The 18,513-nt window shown below is 59.6% G+C and overlaps 2 protein-coding genes across 4 annotated transcripts; both read left to right on the top strand.

Annotated features, from left to right (window-relative positions):
* Positions 1–1,962: 1,962 nt before the first annotated feature.
* LOC123352137 (protein S100-A4-like) lies at positions 1,963–6,694 on the top strand. 3 transcript variants are annotated; one of them, XM_044991894.1, is made up of 3 exons: positions 1,963–2,051; positions 4,748–4,898; positions 6,513–6,694. In XM_044991894.1, exons 2-3 carry the CDS (start codon positions 4,758–4,760, stop codon positions 6,675–6,677), a joined length of 306 nt encoding a protein of 101 aa, XP_044847829.1. In that variant the 5' UTR covers positions 1,963–2,051; positions 4,748–4,757; the 3' UTR covers positions 6,678–6,694. The 3 variants fall into 3 exon arrangements, with proteins under 3 accessions (XP_044847829.1, XP_044847827.1, XP_044847828.1); XM_044991892.1 differs by lacking the exon at positions 1,963–2,051 and adding an exon at positions 4,075–4,144; XM_044991893.1 differs by lacking the exon at positions 1,963–2,051 and adding an exon at positions 4,297–4,385.
* Positions 6,695–9,389: 2,695 nt separating this feature from the next.
* LOC123352136 (protein S100-A2-like) lies at positions 9,390–12,370 on the top strand. Its single transcript, XM_044991891.1, has 3 exons — positions 9,390–9,521; positions 11,596–11,752; positions 12,162–12,370. Exons 2-3 carry the CDS (start codon positions 11,612–11,614, stop codon positions 12,324–12,326), a joined length of 306 nt encoding a protein of 101 aa, XP_044847826.1. The 5' UTR covers positions 9,390–9,521; positions 11,596–11,611; the 3' UTR covers positions 12,327–12,370.
* The last annotated feature ends 6,143 nt before the right edge of the window (positions 12,371–18,513 follow it).

Here is an 18,513-nt window from a genome sequence, read left to right as displayed (position 1 = left end):
ACAGAGCTCTCTCGACTTTGCTCCTGGGTTGGGGGGGCCCGGGCCCGGGCCGGGGATTTGTCGTCAGTTTGGTGGCCTGAATGAAATGGGGCTGGGCGGGGGAGGGACGAGCGGGAATCGAGCCCCTCAGGGGGACAGGTTAGAATTGCCCCTCTTGGTCGCAGTCTCAGCAGAGAGGCCAAGGATGTCCCCATGGCGGCTAGAGGGAGCCAGGCTCTGCCCCAGAGCGCTCGCAGTCTCCAGCCACAGGGGGAGCGTCCGTCCAGTGCCATAACCCTGGGCACCGCGTCTGCCAGGCTCGCAGGCGCCCCTCTCACTTAGCCGGCCCCCGCTACGGCAGGGCGTGGCTTGTGGCTAGCGGTCTGGCTCCCGAGGGCCGGCAGTTGCCTTCCTGCGGGGTGGGAAGTGGAGGGGCTCTAAGCTAGGCCCCTGTGAATGCCGGAGGCAGACGAGGGGGCCGGGGGCCCACCCTGGCTGCATGCAGAACGCGCTGTTTGTGGGGGGCAGCTGGTCACGTGTCCAGGGGCTGATTTAAATTTGTCCCAGCCACGCAAGCGCATCCCCTGGGCGGGGAGCAGAGATCCCCGCGGCTCTGGGAGGAAGCATCTCCACCTGGGTTTAAACGAAAAGCCCCCAGCGCCTCGTGCATGGGAGGGAACGTGGCTCTGGGTCCCATTGGGCAGGAATCGGTTGTTACCCCCAGGATGAAAGGGAAGGAGGCTGCGTGGGGGCAGCTGGGGGCACCACACCCAGACCCAGAGCCTGTCATGCAAAGCGTCTGGGAGTGGTTTGCACAGGTGCGGGGATCAGTGTCAGAGAGGTGGGCTGCCAAGGGGGCCTCCCATTTAGGGGTAAGCTAGAGACGGGCTCCCCACACTTTAAACTGGCTCCCTTTAGGGCAGAACCAGGACCCGTCACCCAGCCACTCCGGGCCTTGGGGAGGTGCAGATCCTGGGGTGAACTCCACAGCCGAGGCCATTTCTGATTGCCTGCTCCCCGTCCCCTGCACTCAGCACCGCCCCCATCCCCGCGCCGTGTGAGAGCGGAGGGGGCGCCGCTGGGCACTGGATGGATGGAGGAGAACTTGCTGCACTGGGTCACTCCCTCATGCCCGACGATGCCGTCTCTCCCCACGCCCCCACGCGCCCTGCAGAGCAGCGTGAGAGTCCAGCCTCCTCATGCAGCTGCAAAGCCAAGGAGCTGTGTGGATCCTGCTGAACTGTATCCCCCAGGAGCAGCAGCATCCTTGATAAACCCCGGCTTTCTCCTCTCTGAAACAGGCCTCCTGTGGTTCTCCTGGCCCCCGCCCTGCCCCCCGCCCCCTCATGTCCAGTGGTGAAGTTCGCCCAGTACACCGACAGCAAAACTCCCCTGCGCACACCCAGCTTGGATGCAAATTGCAATTTTTGTGGCTTCCCACCCATCCCTGAGAAATCAAACCACCCTCGGAGCATGCAAACCAGGCGTGCAATTTCCTGCTCCCTCCCCCACAGGGCCTCCAGAGTCACGGGGAGGTGAAGGCGCTGGCACACCTCCCTCCCCTGGGCGAGGGCCTGGAGTCGGGGGCAGCTTGGGTGGAAGCAGGACCTAAGTCTTTGCATTGGGGGGGATTTCACCTCTAGTGAGTTTCAGGGCTGATGGCTGCTGCACGTCAGCGCTGGAGTCCCACGTCCTTCCTTTAACTCTAGTGCAGGTAGGGCAGGAGTGACGCCCTGGCGAGCTCTCCCCAGGCCCAGGCCCAGGCCCAGGCCGGACCGTCTGTCCGGTGGCCTCTCCCCCACCCTGCACTCGTGAGATTTCACAAAACAACAAGGCACGAGGGGGATTCACTGCTGGGGTGGAGTTTCCACGGCTGGAGGCCGGGTCCAGGAGTTCAGAACCGGGGCGAACGGGTGAAATGCTCTGGCGGGGCCGGTGCGTTAGATGGGCTAATGGTTCCCTCTGCCCTGAAAACCCAGGAACCGCTGATCCTTGAGGGGTTTTCCCAGGCTCTGCTCTGACACCTCAGCTCGCTACCCAGGCTAGGCTGCCTTCAAACCGCTGACGGAGAGGTGAGAAAAGCAGCTACTGCAGGCCCAGCCCGCGAATCACCTGATCCTGCCCCGAGAGGCGCCCCGGCCGTGACAGCCCCTGCGCCTGGCCCGGGGCCAGACTCGGAGAGCCCAGCTCCCCGGCCGCCACCTGCTGATCAAACAGCCGCTTGCTATTGTGGGGCTGGGCAAACAGGAGAGACAATGGCGGCCCCGCAGCTCAGCAAACACGGCTGCTCCCAGAGCCAAGCGATGTGCAACCGGTGGCAGACGGCCCAGCTGCCCCGGGGCGCCCCGCCCCCCTCACCCAGCCTGCCAGGGGCCCGGGAACTGGGGGCTAACCGCGCCTTCAAGAGCAAGACGTTTGCTAGGGGCCGTTTGGGGCGCTGGTCCCGTCGGGCCACGGTCCTCCCCAGGGACTGGGGACACGGGGGGCTGAGACTGGGAGACTGGGGCAGCAGCACCCCCCCCATCTGCCCCGGGCGTGATATTTGAGCAGGGGGGCCCCACGTCCGATCCGGCAGCCCCGGTGCACTGATGGTGGAGACCTTGCCTGCCTGTCTGGGCTGCTAGGAGATTCCCCCGGGCCAGTGAGATCCGGCTCCCTTGCCTGTAACCACGGCCTCATCCGTCAGCCACAGCTAACGAGCTCCCTGCAGGCCTCAGCGCCGTGAGGGGGGATCCCCTGGCCTGCAGCGAAACGCTGGGACAAGTCTGCTTTTATTCTTGCAGCTCAGTGGGGCACAAGCTCTCCTGCCTTGTCTGCAGACGCTCCAGGAGGCCTTCGAGCAGGACCTGTGCTTGCCAGAAGGAGCCACTCGCGGCAAATCACGTGGTCTCCTGCACCATGGCAGCTTGGCCGTTTCTGACCCCTGCGAGCTGGCAAGCCGGGCCTGAACCGAAGCCTGGCTTACAGCCGTGCAGCCAGGGGCTCTGGCTCCCCCCAGCACAGCACCCACGGGCTGTGACACAGGGGGACTGTTCTTAATGTTCCCGCTGAATACTGTGGGGGGGCCTCAGTTCCTGGCCGACTCTGTCTCCTGGCAACTAATGGCCAGGCCCTTCCCCCTGCAAGGGGATGCTAAAGGTGGGGGAGGACAGGTCAGGTGACCTCCTGGCCCGGGAAAGGAGCTGAGCAGAGAGGGGCGGGGGCTGGGGGGGTGTCAGTTTGGGGCTGGCTGGGGACGGGAAGTGAGAGCAGACGGGGGGGGTCTGGCTTGCTGGGCCCCAGAATGGACCCGGCTGAGGGGTCCTGTTCTCTGTACCTACAAGCTCTGTGTTAGCCCCTGTTCCTGTCATCTAATAAACCTCTGTGTTACTGGCTGGCTGAGAGTCACGTCTGACTGCGCAGTGGGGGGGCAGGACCCTGTGGCTTCCCCAGGACCCCGCCTGGGTGGACTCGCTGTGGGAAGCGCACGGAGGGGCAGAGGATGCTGAATGCTCCAAGGAGAGACCCAGGAGGTGAAGCCGTGGGAGCTTCTTGCCCTGCAGACAGGCTGCTCCGAGGGAGAGGAGGCTCCCCAGAGTCCTGCCTGGCTTGGTGGGGAGCAGTTCCAGAGCAGCACCCGGGGACCCCGTGACACAGGCCTAAAGGGGAACCACAGGCAGAGCGATCCGGGGCGGGACGGTCACTTTGTGGCTAGCAGGGCTACGGGTCACGCAGCCTTAAGGACAGCGGCAGAGCCATGGGCCGCTCCTCCGGCTGCGAATCTCTCCCGGCCCCTCCCCGCCACGGCAGCCGGGCCCCTCACAGTCAGTCCGGGATTTTACTCCGTGATGTAGAGACCCCCCCACCCCCGCCACATTTTGCAGGTGGGGAATTAAGGCACCGGGAGGAGCAGAGACTGGTCCAAGGTCACCCAGTGTCTGCAGCAGCCCAGGGAACCGAGCCCGGGTGTCCCACGGCCCAGGTTAGACCCTGCCTGCTGGGTCGGTGACGAGCGAGGTGGGAGGGTGAGGAAAGCACTGGCTGGCCCGAGCTGACCTCGGCCTCCCCGCCCTGCTGCCCCGGAGACCGCGCCCAAGTGTCAGCTTGCATCTCAGCCCGGTCAATTCCACATCCCCACCTGTCGGCACAGGGGCCCAGCGACCCGAGTGAAGAGCCAGCCACCCCGGTAATGAGATCACATGGCTCGTTAGGCAAACCCGGGGCGTGGGTGAAACTGGCGAGGAGCGAATCTCCTTTCCTCACTGGCTGCGGAGCGGGGCTGGTTGGGAGGGATGAGATCCCGTGTTACTGGCTCTTTTGAAAGCTGCCGGGGATTTGGGTGGCAGGGCTCGGAGGGTATAAATGGCAAGTTCCCGCTGTGCAGCAGCATCTCTGCTCCTTGCTGGCCAGCTCCTGCACTGATCTCAGTAAGCGGCTCCCCCCGGGCAGGTGGCTCTAGATTCAGGCCAGGGCTGCATGTTAGTGTCTGCTGCAGCCCTCACCCAGATGTTGTCTCCAGCTGTGCTGCCAGGCCCCTCCCCAGCTGTGAAGGCCCTTCCCCGGACTCCAGCTGTGGCCATTCCTCCCCGTGACGGAGGATGTTGCATCCAGTGGTGCAAATCCCTTTCCAAGATGGTGGAGCTAGTTTGAGACACCCCAGGCACCATCTTCCCTCCTAATTCTGTGAGCCTGGGCGAGGGGCAGCCAGCACACGAGGACTACTCTGTCCCCACCTTCCCTTTGCCCCCCTCCCCGGCTCTAACCCGCGCCCCCTGCTTCTGCTTCTCAGGTTCACCGGGATGGCAAGTCCCCTGGAGCAGGCTCTGGCCACGATGGTCTCGACCTTCCACAAGTACTCGGGGAAGCAAGGCGACAAATACAAACTCAGCAAGGCCGAGCTCAAGGAGCTGCTGACCAAGGAGCTTCCGAGCGTCCAGAGCGTAAGTGCCAGGGTGCAGGGAAAGACTGAAACGCGGAGACACGTTGGGTGACGTCTCAAAGGGGGCGGGGGACGGGACACCTGTCCAGGAAGGGTGTCAGTCAAGGAGCGGGGAGGAATTGTTTACCAGTGGCGGGTTGGTCTAAGGCTTGTGCTCTGGTCTCCGGATGGAGAGGTGGGTTCTGATCCACGCTCCTCTGCGCAGAGGTCTGTGGTTACGCAGGAGGCCAGGCCAGATGGTCATAGTCCCGTCTGCCCTTAGCGTGGCGCAGAGAAGAGTAACTTGAATGGGAAGAGAAGCCACAGACGCCACGAAGGGCCGTGCTATTGTCCTAGTTCATGTGCAAAGCGCCCAGATACTGTGGTGATGGGCCCCACTACAAAGTCAGGGAGATCGACAGACAATTGCAGCAGGGAGAAATTAAGAGAAGAAAGAGTTCAGGTGAATATTAGGGAAAAGAATCAAAATGGTCACAATGTTTTGGTTGAACTCGTATTTATGGTGAATCCTGACCATCTTTCAAAACCAGACATTTTCACAGAAATGTACTGATTTTTTAAAATTTCCGACAAATATTCTTTCTTTCTACCTTTCTCTCTTTGTTTCTCTCTTTGTTTCTTCACTCTGATTGGTCAGTTTAAATTGTTTTTTTAATTATAAAAGGACATTTTTTAAATGATCAAAATGTTCATTTTTGGAAAACCCTCCCCCCCCCCCCCAGAAATCCCCTTGATTTTGGAAATAAAACAATTTGCATTTTCAAAAGTTACCAAATTTAAAAAACAAAAAGAACATTTCAATAATAGTAAAAAAAGAAAAGCTCCATGGGAAGACGTTCAATACCCCAAATCCGCCTGTTTCAAGGACTAATCAAATTACGATGCTTTCCAAATTGCCACAAAGGTTGGTCTTTTCCCGCAATCAGAACTACTCAGTGAGATCTCCAGAAATGCCGGACACTCTCCCGCGTGAAGAGCTGGGCCCCCCAGTCTGCGATTAACAAGGCCCCTGCACTGGTCACGTGTGGGGACAGAGCCTGGGGACTTTCAGCTCATGCTCCCAGATTCAGACTAAGCCCATTAACCCAGAGGCAGGAGCAGACTCGACCTTCCAGATGTGGTGCAGCCTCTAGAGGGAGACAAAGGCCAAACACGATTAGCCCGGGTTACGTGAAGACACACCAGGATTCAATGTTTGGAGGGTGCTAGCACCCCAAGGTCTCCACCAGATCAGGGGCTCATTGTGATGGTCCCAGAGCCAACGGGCTCTAGTTTAACTAGACTACAGTCTATTCACGAGGGTGAATATTTTGGAAGGGCTAACGAACCATGTGCTTCCGGGCTTACACGAGTTAGACTATAAATCTTAGCCTCTTGGGTGGACTGTCCCAGGTCGGCCAGCTGGGGGTTTCCTGCACCCTCCTCTGAAGCTGCTGGTGCCAGCAGCTGAACCACCCAAGCGAGTGGTTAGGGGGAGGGAGGGAGGGAGCCAGGATACTGGGATGCTCTAGCATTGACCGGCTGAGCGTCAGATGTGCAGCCTGCTGGTGGCAGGGACCCCACATAGAAGCAGGCCCCTGAGCTAACCTGGCGTCTCTCCCCCTGCTTCTCACAGAAGCAAATGGACGACGCTGAATTCCAGAAGATCATGAACGACCTGGATGTCAACAAGGACAACGAGGTGGATTTCCAGGAGTTCGCCTGCTTCTTAGCCTGCGTGGCCATGAGCTTCAACGACTTCTTCAAGGATCATTGCCAGAAGCAGCTGCGTAAGAAGTGACCCCAGACGCCTGCGGGGCCGGGATTCCTGAGCCTCAGCCCCCCTCCCCCCGCTGTGGCCCCCTTGTTTCCAGTGTAATCACCTGGGCTTTCAATAAAAGTCTTTCTAAAGATGCTTATGCCAGGGTGTGCCTCAGGGGCAAGATTTTCTGTGCTGGTCTCCAGGGCTCTGTGATCCCAGAGTCTCATCTGAGCCTTTCAGAATCCAGCCGATAATGAGGGGAGGGAGCGGTGGCCAGGGTAGAGAAGGCTCAGGTCTAACTTCCTGGCTAATTAGCCTTTTAAAATGACTCATCAATTCCCCCTGCCAATGCCGTTGGGGCTAGGATTTCCCGCGCCGCATCCCAGCCCGGGGGCGATTGTTTTGGAAACTTTGAGCCTTACCATTCAAGCTGTTTCCGAGTGACGCAAGCAGAAAAGGAAAAAAAACGGACCCCACACGCTGGGCTCTGCATGTCCTGAGCAGAGCCTCGGCGTGCCTGTAACTCGAACCATATGGCCCAATCGCAGGCTGACGCGGCTTGCAAAGCTCTCGGTTAGGGCGATCAGACAGCAAGTGTGAAAAATCGGGACATGGGGTGGGGGGTAATAGGAGCCTATATAAGAAAAAGACCCCAAAATCGGGAATCTCCCTATAATATCGGGACATCTGGTCACCCTACTCTCGGTGCCTGAGCTTTGGCGGCCCATGCGTGCGAAGGGCTGTGCAAGGCCAGCCTGGAACGAAAACCCCGAATTCTCCAAGCTGGGCTGCATTCTCGGTGGCTCCTGAGGCCCCGGTCAGCTGCACAGCCCTGCGGTTAAAGCCGCCCTGCACTGCTCAGTTCCCTGTAGGCTCTTGTGCCGCTGTCCCCCTGTAGGAGCCGAGCGCCTTCCCGCTGTGCATCAAGCCACGGGACGAACGTTCGGCAGTCGCCTTCCACCGACGAGCCAGGCCACTTTGCTTCCACATGAGCCGTCTCGAGAGCTCACAAGCAGCAGGCGGGAGGCTCATGCAGGGCTTTGAGATTCGTCATCCACCCCTTGCTTCGCTCACGCCGAGCGTCGGTTAAAACACGCATCGACCCCTCCCGGAGCCCCGAGTTAGAGCAGCAGGGGCCCAAGGCAGGAGGACACAAACCCACGGGGCAGCCCTGCCCCACCCCGAAGGCAGGCGTCCGGGCTAGGCTGAGCGGGTGAGGGGGTCAGGAAGCAAGGCATCAAGTGGGGAGGCCCCTGGATCTGCCACTCCCAAGATGCTGAAACTCCGAGGGCTGATGTGAGACCCAAGGCCAGGACTGTTTGCAGCAGGGAAGCAGCTGGAGGCTTGGAGAGGAGACGTCCCCTGAGCCACCAGAGGGACTAGACCCCCCGGGAGAATCTCAGAGGCTGGAATTAGAGAAGTGTCGGGCTGGAAGGGACCTCGCGAGGTCGTCTAGTCCAGTCCCCTGCCCGCAGCCAGGACTAAGGATTATCCAGACCATCCCCGACAGGCTGGTTTTCCTCATCTCCCTGCTGCTATTTCAGCCCCTTACTTCTCAGCCTGGCCCCAGTGGTTCAGGAGAACAATTGATCACCCTCCTCTTTATAACAACCTTTCCCACGTCTGAGCCTGGTCTGTGCCCCCTCAGCCCTCTCTCCTCCGCACTTCGCGTGACCAGATGGCCCGATTTTCTAGGGACAGTCGCGATCTCTGGGTCTTTTTCTGATATAGGCTCCTATTACCCCCCAGCCCCGTCCAGATTTTTCCCATTTGCTGTCTGGTCACCCGAATCCACACTAAACAAACCCAATTTTTCAGTCTTTCCCTGTAGGCCGTGGTTTCTAGCGGCTCTCCGCTGGGCTTTCTCCAGTCCCCCCGCTTCCCCGAAGCGCAGGGTTCAGATCTGGACACTGCTCCGGGGAGCCCGATGAGTGCTGAGAAGAGCGGAAGAATTGCTTCCTACGACTCGCTTCTAACACTCCTGCTGGTCCACCCCGGGCTGACGCTCACGTGGACTCAGAGCCAGCGACCCCCTACAGCCCCCAGATCCGTTTCTGCAGTACCCTGGGCCGCGCAGGCCATTTCCCATTTTGTATTTGGGCAACTGATTCTTCTGGGAATCGAATCTGGGGTCGGTCTGAATTCCTGCCCCGTAACGTTTCCAGGGAGCAATTCTACACGTCACCTCCTGGCCCATGGAGCAGCGGAGCTCACAGGGCCGGGGCTGTGCTCAGGTGTGTGGGGGTGGCTGCAGTTTACCCAGGTGTGCTCAGCTCTGCAATACCTGCTAGACAGGTTTCAGCTCGCTCGCCCAGGGCCTCCTTAGCGGGCGGCAGGCCTGTGCTGGTTAGCAGGAAAAGCTGCCGTTAATAGTCAAAGCCACAGAGCCCAAAGGGGAAAATTCCTTTTAATTTTGTGGGGTGATATCTGGGGGTCTTGCTAGGCCTGGGTGTCATTGTGGGGGGGCAGGATCCACCCCAGAATGAGGCTTGATCCCTGCATTTTCAGCTGACAGTTCTCGCTCCAAACCACAAAAGACTTGCAGCATTTATCCAGGTCCAACGCACCCCCTGGACATTAACTAACCCCGTCCAAGCCACCCAGCTTCCCTCCCCAAGGACGGGACACAACTGAAATAGAGACGCTGGGTGCTGAAGATGGAAATTCAGCTGGCAGAGCCAGCGGGAGGCATGCGATCAGGGAGGCCGCGCCGCAGGCTGGCCTGGGGAGAGGGCGTCTTCGAAGGGGAATTCAGGTTCTTACAGGTCTGCTCTTCCCGGAGCTGCTGGAGAAAGCAGGCTGCATCCTATTGGGTAGAGAGCCACACTGCCCCTGCCTCCATTCCCCTCCCTCGCTGCTCGGATCCCCCTTCCGCTTGGCTTGGTAAGTTTTCTGGGGATTATGTGGTTTCATTGCACGGCCTGGCTCCGTAGCTGGCTGCAAAGGGAGGCGTGGGGTCTCCCTGGCAGGTGCAGAGTGAGGGGGCTGGGTCCAGCTGTGCAAACCCCACTCCGGACGGGCAACCGGGGCTGAGCTCAGCGCTGCAGAGCCACGCCCGGAGCTGCTGGCGGAGTTCAAAGGGGGGAGGGGGGCTGTTGGGCTGGGGATGGTTCTGACCCAGCAGCTCAAGCTCTGCTTCCTAGTGTAGCAGAAATCCCTGCCTGCGTCGCTCACGCCCGGCGCTGGGAGGGGAAAGAGGCCCAGCGGGACAGCCTGAACCAGGACGCCTGGGTTCGAATCCCGGCTTCGCCACTGACTTGTCGCGTAACCCAGAGCCTGTCTTTCACCATTCTATTTCCCCACAGGCACCCGGGTGGGGATACGGCCCCCCCCTTCCCAGGGGCGCGGGGGGACGGTGCTCTGCTAACGAAGGCACGAAGCAGGCAGGGGAATTATGTAGGGTTTTCTAGCCCCGTTGCTGCTTTGCACTCTCCCTGCGCCCTGCGGCAGGACTGGGATCCAGCGGGACCCGTTGCCGTAATAGCAGGAGCGGGATGAAACCCGCGCAGGGCCCTAGCCGCTGGGCACCCCTGCAGCAGGACTGGGATCCAGTGGGACCCGCTGCCGTAATAGCAGGAGCGGGATGAAACCCGCGCAGGGCCCTAGCCGCTGGGCACCCCTGCGGCAGGACTGGGATCCAGCGGGACCCGTTGCCGTAATAGCGGGAGCGGGATGAAACCCGCGCAGGGCCCTAGCCGCTGGGCACCCCTGCAGCAGGACTGGGATCCAGCGGGACCCGCTGCCGTAATAGCAGGAGCGGGATGAAACCCGCGCAGGGCCCTAGCCGCTGGGCACCCCTGCAGCAGGACTGGGATCCAGCGGGACCCGCTGCCGTAATAGCGGGAGCGGGATGAAACCCGCGCAGGGCCCTAGCCGCTGGGCACCCCTGCAGCAGGACTGGGATCCAGCGGGACCCGCTGCCGTAATAGCAGGAGCGGGATGAAACCCGCGCAGGGCCCTAGCCGCTGGGCACCCCTGCAGCAGGACTGGGATCCAGCGGGACCCGCTGCCGTAATAGCGGGAGCGGGATGAAACCCGCGCAGGGCCCTAGCCGCTGGGCACCCCTGCGGCAGGACTGGGATCCAGCGGGACCCGCTGCCGTAATAGCGGGAGCGGGATGAAACCCGCGCAGGGCCCTAGCCGCTGGGCACCCCTGCAGCAGGAAGAACCCAGAACCCCGGAGCCGGCCCCAGAGAGTTCAGTTCAGTGGGACTCGCTGGGCAGGACGAACGCTGCCAAAGCACCAGGAAAAGCCAGAGCTGCTCCGGTATCGGTCAGACGCAGGCCCGGCCCCAGGACAGGGTTATGCACGAGGGCTGGGCTTTGCCTCCCTCTGTCTGCCTCGTTCCCGAGGCTACGATCCTGGCACGCCACATTTTCAGTCGATTTCCCGGCAGAGGGGCAGGGGTCACAGCAAGGTCACCAGATAATGTCGTTTTAGCTCCATCAACGTGCCCCAGAGCACAGTGGGGGTGCTGCAAGGTGAGACCTCGTGGGGGGAGGCTGGAGAATCACCCCCCACCCCCCAAAGTGCCATTTGCTCTCCCCCAAGCCCTGCACTCTGCTGTCCATAGATTCTCTGGCCAGAAGGGACCAACTAGTCCTGGATCAGGCGGCCCCAGAACCTTGCCCGGGGATTTCGGCATCCGGCCCAGCACTGCTGGTTGGAGACAGGCACCCAGTCTTGATTCAGTGACGCCAGGGGACGGAGACCCCCTCAGAGAGGGTTAAAAGTTGGTGCCATATTTCTAGGCTGAATGTATCTAGCTTCAGCTTCCAGCCAGTGGCTCTTGGGGTCCCTGGTTCTGTTAAAGCAGCGCCTGGGCTCACGCGCGTGCTCGCCGAGCGGGATCACCTCGCTGCCGAACCAGCTCTTGGCTAAAGGGCTGGAGGCCCATTCGGCTCGTGTTTTAAAGACCCGGAGTCATTCCGGCACCTCTTTTCTGCCCCCTTTCAGATCTGCCGGCGGCGGGATGGCGTCTCCACTGGAACAGGCCCTCGCGGTGCTGGTGGGCACCTTCCATAAGTATTCCGGCAAGGAGGGGGACCGGTACAAGCTCAGCAAGGCGGAGATGAAGGAGTTGCTCCTCACGGAGCTGCCCAGCTTTGTCGGGGTAAGTGGAGGGAGATGCGGGCGGGGGACCACAGGGCTGGACAACAGAGGCTTGGCCTGACGCTTTCAGAGCCAACGGGCATCAAGCAGACACGCAGCCAATGTGGTTTCCAAATAACAATAGCAGCTGATGTAGCGGCTAAATCCTTAGCTCTTTACTAAGGAAGTATCATATGGGGAAACTGAGTCACGGGCAGTGATGTCCTTAAGAGCATGCAGCAGGTAGAGGCAGTAATAGAACCCAGGAGTCCTGGCTCCCAGCTCTGTGCGGTAACCACTATACTATACTATCCTTCCCCCGCCCCATCTATCAGCCTGTGGTGCCCGGCTTCCTGTTTGACCAGCGTCTGGGCCCAAGCTGTGCAGGTTTTGCATTCGGCGCCCGTGTCTCTCCCCTCCCCCCGCTGCAGGATCAGGTGGACGAAAGTGGCCTGAAGAAGCTGATGGGGAATCTGGATGCCAACGGGGACGAGGAGCTGGATTTCCAGGAGTACGCGGTGTTCCTGGCCCTCACCGCCGAGCTGTGCGACGAGTTCTTCCGGGAGTGCGCCGACGAGAGGAACCGGAAGATCTGAACCCCGAGCCGCCCTGCGTGGCCGCTGTGTGTGAACGGGGTCAACGCACAGTAAAGAGGCTTCAGCCAGAGGTTTCCGTTGTGTCTCGTGAGCAGGGGCTGGGATCGGGCCCCCGGAAGGCTCCCCTTTCCCCCTCGTCACGCCCCTGGCTTCCCGCCTGACCCAGAGGCTGCTGACACAGCCCGCCATGCCCGTGAAACCTCCGTGGCAGGAGGAGAAGGGAGGGGGTTAAACCATGTGCTGGACAGAAAACCCAAGTCTGATCCGACTCACAGGGACCTCACAGGCCAGGCCGGTCCTCACACACCCTCCCTTCCCAGCAGGCACCCAGATACCCCAGTGACGGGCAGGGTGTCGGGACCTGGCTAGAACACCCCGGGTGGTGCCAACCCCCTGAACCTGCCTCCCCCAGCCTGGCCCCTTGAATGTGGGACTGGCTTGGTTTCGCAGACACACGGGGGGAGCAGGCACCTGCCTGCCTCGGGGGCATAGATTCATAGATGCCAAGGCCAGGAGGGACCGTGGTGATCCTCTCGTCTGTGAAACCACCTCCTGCGTAGCTCCGGCCAGAGAACGGCCCCCACAGAATTCCCAGAGCAGAGTTTTTTGGAAAACATCCCATTGGGATTCTTAAATTGCCAGTGATGGAGAATCCCCCCACCCTCCGCTCCTTAGGAAATCACCCCTCTGGGTAATGACTCTCTCTTGGAAAAATTTATCCCTTAGTCCTACTCTGAACGCGGCCAGCTCAGATTCCAGCCCCAGGCCGGTGTAGGACGGTCTGTGAGCCTGTGCTCTCCCAGGGACGCAGCCGGGTGCAAGAACGCCACGTCCCCCCGGCTGCCCTGCTCGGTTCTGGGGGCATCTGCACTGGAACACGCTGGAGGGCTCCCCGACTATTTAAAGGGACACTGCCCAATTCCTACCCGTCCCAGCCAGGGGTAGGGAATCTATTGCTTTTATACAACATCTGTCCCCCCGGGGAGCTCTGAGTGCTGTAGGATGCCAAGCACCACTGAAATGCAGCCACCTCTGAGGCGGAGGGTGGCAGGCAGCAACCCCAGAGTGCTGCACAGTTGAGGATTTTACGAGCCATGGGGAACAGGCAGAGCCTTTGCTGATAGTGCCACAACCTCTTAAAACTAGGTGGAACTCACTGACTAGGTGGAACTCACGGCTTAATCTCAGCAGGGTGGATTCTGACCTGGGCTTGCACAGAGATCTGGGGTTTCAAACGCCAGACCATGAGTCCCCCTCTCTGGCTTGGTGGAGTTATTATTACACAGAGCCAGGAGCTTAGTTTTCTTGGTCACTGGCCCCTGGCTGTAATAGCCACTAGACCCCACTCCCTCCGAGGGCTGGAATGGACCCGAGTTCTCCTAACAACCGGTCCCCTGCCGCGGCATCAGAGCCGGGAACGGAGCCGCGCTGCACCGTGCTGAGGAGAGGCCAGAAGGCAGGAAAGCTGGGCTGAGTCCTCACTAAATAACCTTCCTCCCTCGGGTAGGGAGAGCTGCCAAGGGTCTTTTAGGGGAGGGGAGGGGACAGGACAGGCGCCTGCTGCTGAAACCTTCCCTGGCCGCGGATGTGAAGAGGACATGGGGAGGGGGGAGATAGGGATGGACGGTGAAGAGGGCACGTAGGGAACTGAGCTCCAGGGGCTGGGGTTTAGCTGCCCCTGGCAAACATCTGCCTAAACCAGGTGACTGCATCACTGCATTGCCATAACCCATCACCTTCCCGGCCCCCCGGGATCCATGATAGCCTTGTCTATCAGTGAGCTCACGAGCTCGTCAGGGCTCAGGCTGCACGCTCCCCGCACGCTCCCCGCACGCGTCCGGGTGCCCAGCGCTACCAAGCAAAGCAGAAGCAGAGAGAGAGTCCGGCTGCTGAGAGGGGCTTTTATTTCAGGGGAAGAGTCTTCAAACTAGTTCAGGCTGGTGCTTAATTTGTGCCAGGCCGGAGCCCTGGGCCTGGCTGTTCTGCGCCCCAGGGACTCTGGGCTCGTTGCCATCGTTATGAAGGTTAAAAAACTGCCTGAGCCCCAGCACCTCTTTCAATACAAATGAAGCCCTGGGTAAATCCCTGTGCAGCACCCGGTGTCCTGATTGCAGCCGGGCTAAGTTACCGGCTCCACGCGGTGCCTAGGACCTAGCAACCCCCCCACAAAGAAAACAGGACACCTCCCCTGCAAGTCAGGCCATCGATAAATCTCCTACAAGATGGAGAAACTTCAATCCCACCCTATGGGGCTGCGAGCTCTGAACTAGCCCCCACCTGCCCCTGCCCAGCCCCATCTGCAAACCAGAGTCATCGTGTGCTATGGGCCTAGGCTGCTCATCTCTGTGCCACACCCACACGATTCGCTCATCTACCCAGAGCAAGAGCCTGCATGCAGAGAACCAGCATTAAAATCCTTCCTTGAAACGCTACACCCCAGAGACATCCGCCTGGGCTATTTATAAAGCTCTCAACCGCAAACAAAGGCAGCTGGTTTTTTCCTCTTTAAAACGTCCCTTCTCACTTTTTCCACAACTTCCCCAGCACTGAAAATACTCAGATCTCCCCATGTAGTTCCCTACCCCCTGAGCTGGTCTTTTATAACCCAGCTGGCCTGGCCCACGCCCCTGAGGGGAACCAATCAGCTTCCCACATTGGGTAAGGAAATTGACAACAGATTTAACCTACTTAATTGGGAGACCAGATTCAAACGGGGGAGGGGGGGGAGAGTTGCTTTGCTCAAGTGATCTTTAAATCAGTTATTTAAAGGTAAAGCTGCAGACAGGATCCTCTCCCTGTGCCAGAAGCAGCTGCATTTCCAGAGGGCTGTATACAGCCGCAGGAATTTGTGCCTGTTTTCTATTTATTTATGATGCATTATTCACAGAGCTGGGGTTTATTTGATGTTATTTTTTGTTTGCCAAGGGAGGTAGTTTCATAGCCCTGCGTTCTCCGGGTAAGAAAATGAGCCTCTGGAGCTTTAATGACACTTCATTCCCCAGCCCTGAGCCACCATCTCGCGATGAGCCTCGGTGTGTCCCTCAGCGCCGCTGGTACCAGAGTAGCTGAACAGCTCACAAGTTCTTGAAACTATTGATCTGGGAAGTTTTAACAAGTTTACAAATCCCTGGGGGGTGGGCACCAGAAGCCCGGCAAGCCCTGCACCTGTGGTCTTTCATTTACAGACTCGTTAGACAGGAGTATAGTCATGGGCTCTCCCCGTCTGGCTGGCATTGCCCTGTTGCAGGGTGAGTGGCGTTCAGCACTCAGAACAGGCTGTTGGTCGGATCTCACAGTGGTTGATGTGTTTAACTGCACCCCCCTGGGCAGCAGGGAAGTGCCGGTCACCCCTGAAACGAGGCACAGAAAATGGGGCCAGGAAGGTGCTTGGGCAAGCGAGTTTCAGGTTTAGGGGCCTACGTCCCAGTCTTGGCTCCACTAGGGTCCACCAAACGCCCGCTGGGCCTTGTAGGCACCTAAAGTTACCTGGGCACCCACGTCACTGCCCCGTACCCCAGCCCCACTGCTGTGTCTGGACGCCTCCAACCAGAAAGGCCCCTGGGCTGGGAGCAGAGAGGCGTTGGCTGTCCCAGTTCTGTGCGGGCCCTGAGCCGGCAGGCGGGCTCCGAACGCACCTCAGGTCGGGTCCTGGGCTGGAGGGCAGCACCCGGTGCCCATCGTATAACTGTTTGCCCTGGGGCTACAGCACTCAAGTGGGATATGGGAGACCCAGGTTCGATTCCCTCCCCCCCACCAGCGGGGGCGAAAGGGTTTGAACGGATGGGAAGGGAGAGACCCCCCCAGCCGAAGAGCTTGTGCTCAGTAAATAGAGTCCAGGGCCCTCCTGGGAGCGCCTTGTGCTGGGGGATTCGTGGAGTCACAGATGGCCAGAGGGGACCATTGCGGACGTTGTCTGACCTCCGGGATAACACGGGCCGGAGAGCTGCCCCCCCCGCCCCATAATTCCCAGAGCAGAGTGTTTAGACAGACGCCCAGCCTGGATTTCAAAACCGTCCACGACGCCGCTCCACCTCCATGCGCGGCTCAGGGCGTGGATTCGAAGCCAATTTGATGCAACTTTTGGGTGGATCTGGCTCGGGGCCGTTTCCCAGACCTGCCTGCGATATTAACACTGATGCCTGGGAGAGCCCATCCGAGTCTGAACCGGGAGCTGGTAAAGCAGGTGGCTTCAGGACGGTTCCCACCCTCCCGACACGCCTGCTCACGCTTGGCTCTCCCGGACCCTGAACCTCGTTGTTCGCGGCGGTGAGTTTTGTTCCTAAATGCTGCCGTCTTTCCCAGAGGGGTTGGGCTGGACTCCAGAGGTTGCCCCGATGTTCCAGCTGTGGGGATGCGGCTCCCAGGAAGCGATGCCGGTGGAGGTTTCTGGCGTGATGGGCCACCGAGTCTGCCCGCGTTTGCATAGACAGCAGGGGAGCTGGGGAATGGGGAAGCCCTGGCGGAGGAGGGGAAGGAGGGCTGGGAGCATCCCCTCTATCTATCTATCTATCTATCTATCTATCTATCTATCTATCCCCACACACCCCATCCATCTATCTATCCATCTATCTATCTATCTATCTATCTATCCCCAGACACCCCCTCTATCTATCTATCTATCTATCCCCACACATCCCATCCATCTATCTATCCATCTATCTATCTATCCCCATACACCCCATCTATCTATCTATCTATCTATCTATCTATCTATCCCCACACACCCCATCCATCTATCTATCTAGCTATCTATCTATCCCCACACCCCCCCTCTATCTATCTATCTATCTATCTATATATCTATCCCCACACACCCCCTCTATCTATCTATCTATCCCCACACACACCCCATCCATCTATCTATCCATCTATCTATCTATCTATCTATCTATCTATCTATCTATCTATCTATCTATCTATCTATCTATCTATCTATCCCCACACACCCCCTCTATCTATCTATCTATCTATCTATGCTTCCACAACGTCTCTCTCTCTCTAACGTTTTCTACTGATCACCAAACTGCCCAAAGCTCCCTGAGGGGCCTTTCCCTGGAGGACACCCCCAGCCCCGGCCCTTCACAGCTCAGCTCGTTTGCCTCCTCCGAGCTGGGCGGGCCAGAGCAGGGACGCTGGAGGAGCTGGCGGAAAGGCAGGCGCTGCCTGCCACAGGCCGGAGTGACTCAGTGTGTGGGTGTGCGGAGGGGAAGGAAACACGCCGCTGTGGTTCAACTCTGTATGATTCAAATCCCTTTCCAAAGCAAGGCATCTCCTGGGCTACCAGGTTTGGTTTTGCAGCCAATGCGGGACCCAGTGGCTGGATGCGGCTCGATATTCCCAGCAGAAATTCCTTCGTGTATGCGTGTGTGTCGGGTTTCGGGCCTCTGTCCCGACACTATCCCCCAGTGGACGCATCAGCTTCAGAACATGGCACCTCTCCCGTGTTTCTGTGTCACGGGGGAGGGAACCTCAGTGCTCCAGGGCCTGGTGCAAAGCCTGTTGAAATCAGGGGAAGGCTGCAGTGGACTCTGAGCCACGCCAACCCGTCTGAGCCACCTCAGAGCTGAGCTTGCGGCTGGGTTTCCATTCAAAGGCCCATGTTGGGTTCCCCTCTAGACTCCACAAAGAGAGACGGCTTGACCTCAGAACTGGTAGGCCGGGCTGGGGGTTTCTGCCTCTCCTGACTCCGCGCTGCGCCCTCGAAGCGGCCAGCAGGCCCGGCTCCTAGGCAGAGGCATGGCAGGCAGCTCTGCACACTGTTCTCGCCCGCAGGCACCACCCCTGCAGCTCCCATTGGCCACAGTTCCTGGCCAATGGGAGTGCGGAAATGGTGCTCGGGGCTGGGGCAGCGCGTGGAGCTCTGTAGCCTCCCCGCCTAGGAGCCGGGCCTGCTGGCTGCTTCCGGGATGCAGTGCGGAGCCAGGACAGGTAGGGACTATCCTACCTTAGCTCTGCAGTGACGCCAACTGGACTTTTAACGGCCTGGTCGGCGGTGCTGACCGGAACTGCCAGGGTCCCTTTTCGACCGGGTGTTCCATTCGAAAACTGGACACCTGGCTCCCTGGGTCGGTTCCTCTACACGCCCTACCCAAGGGGCCCCCCACGTTCTGTCTCCCCAGTGGGGGTGTGGTCTCTGCTAACCCACCTGCTCTGCTCCTGCCTTTCAGCCCCCCACCCGGCGTCAGCC

The sequence above is a fragment of the Mauremys mutica genome, chromosome 17, assembly GCF_020497125.1.
Source record: "Mauremys mutica isolate MM-2020 ecotype Southern chromosome 17, ASM2049712v1, whole genome shotgun sequence".
In the NCBI taxonomy this organism is placed as follows: domain Eukaryota; kingdom Metazoa; phylum Chordata; order Testudines; family Geoemydidae; genus Mauremys; species Mauremys mutica.
The sequence above is the reverse complement of the archived record's forward strand: the minus strand, read 5'-3'. Positions and strand labels throughout refer to the sequence as shown.

Coding starts and splice junctions, on each gene's coding strand:
- LOC123352137 (XM_044991894.1), top strand. CDS start 4,758: ATGGCAAGTCCCCTGGAGCAGGCTCTGGCCACGATGGTCTCGACCTTC. Junction 4,899..6,512: donor AGCTTCCGAGCGTCCAGAGC/GTAAGTGCCAGG, acceptor TGCTTCTCACAG/AAGCAAATGGACGACGCTGA.
- LOC123352136 (XM_044991891.1), top strand. CDS start 11,612: ATGGCGTCTCCACTGGAACAGGCCCTCGCGGTGCTGGTGGGCACCTTC. Junction 11,753..12,161: donor AGCTGCCCAGCTTTGTCGGG/GTAAGTGGAGGG, acceptor CCCCCGCTGCAG/GATCAGGTGGACGAAAGTGG.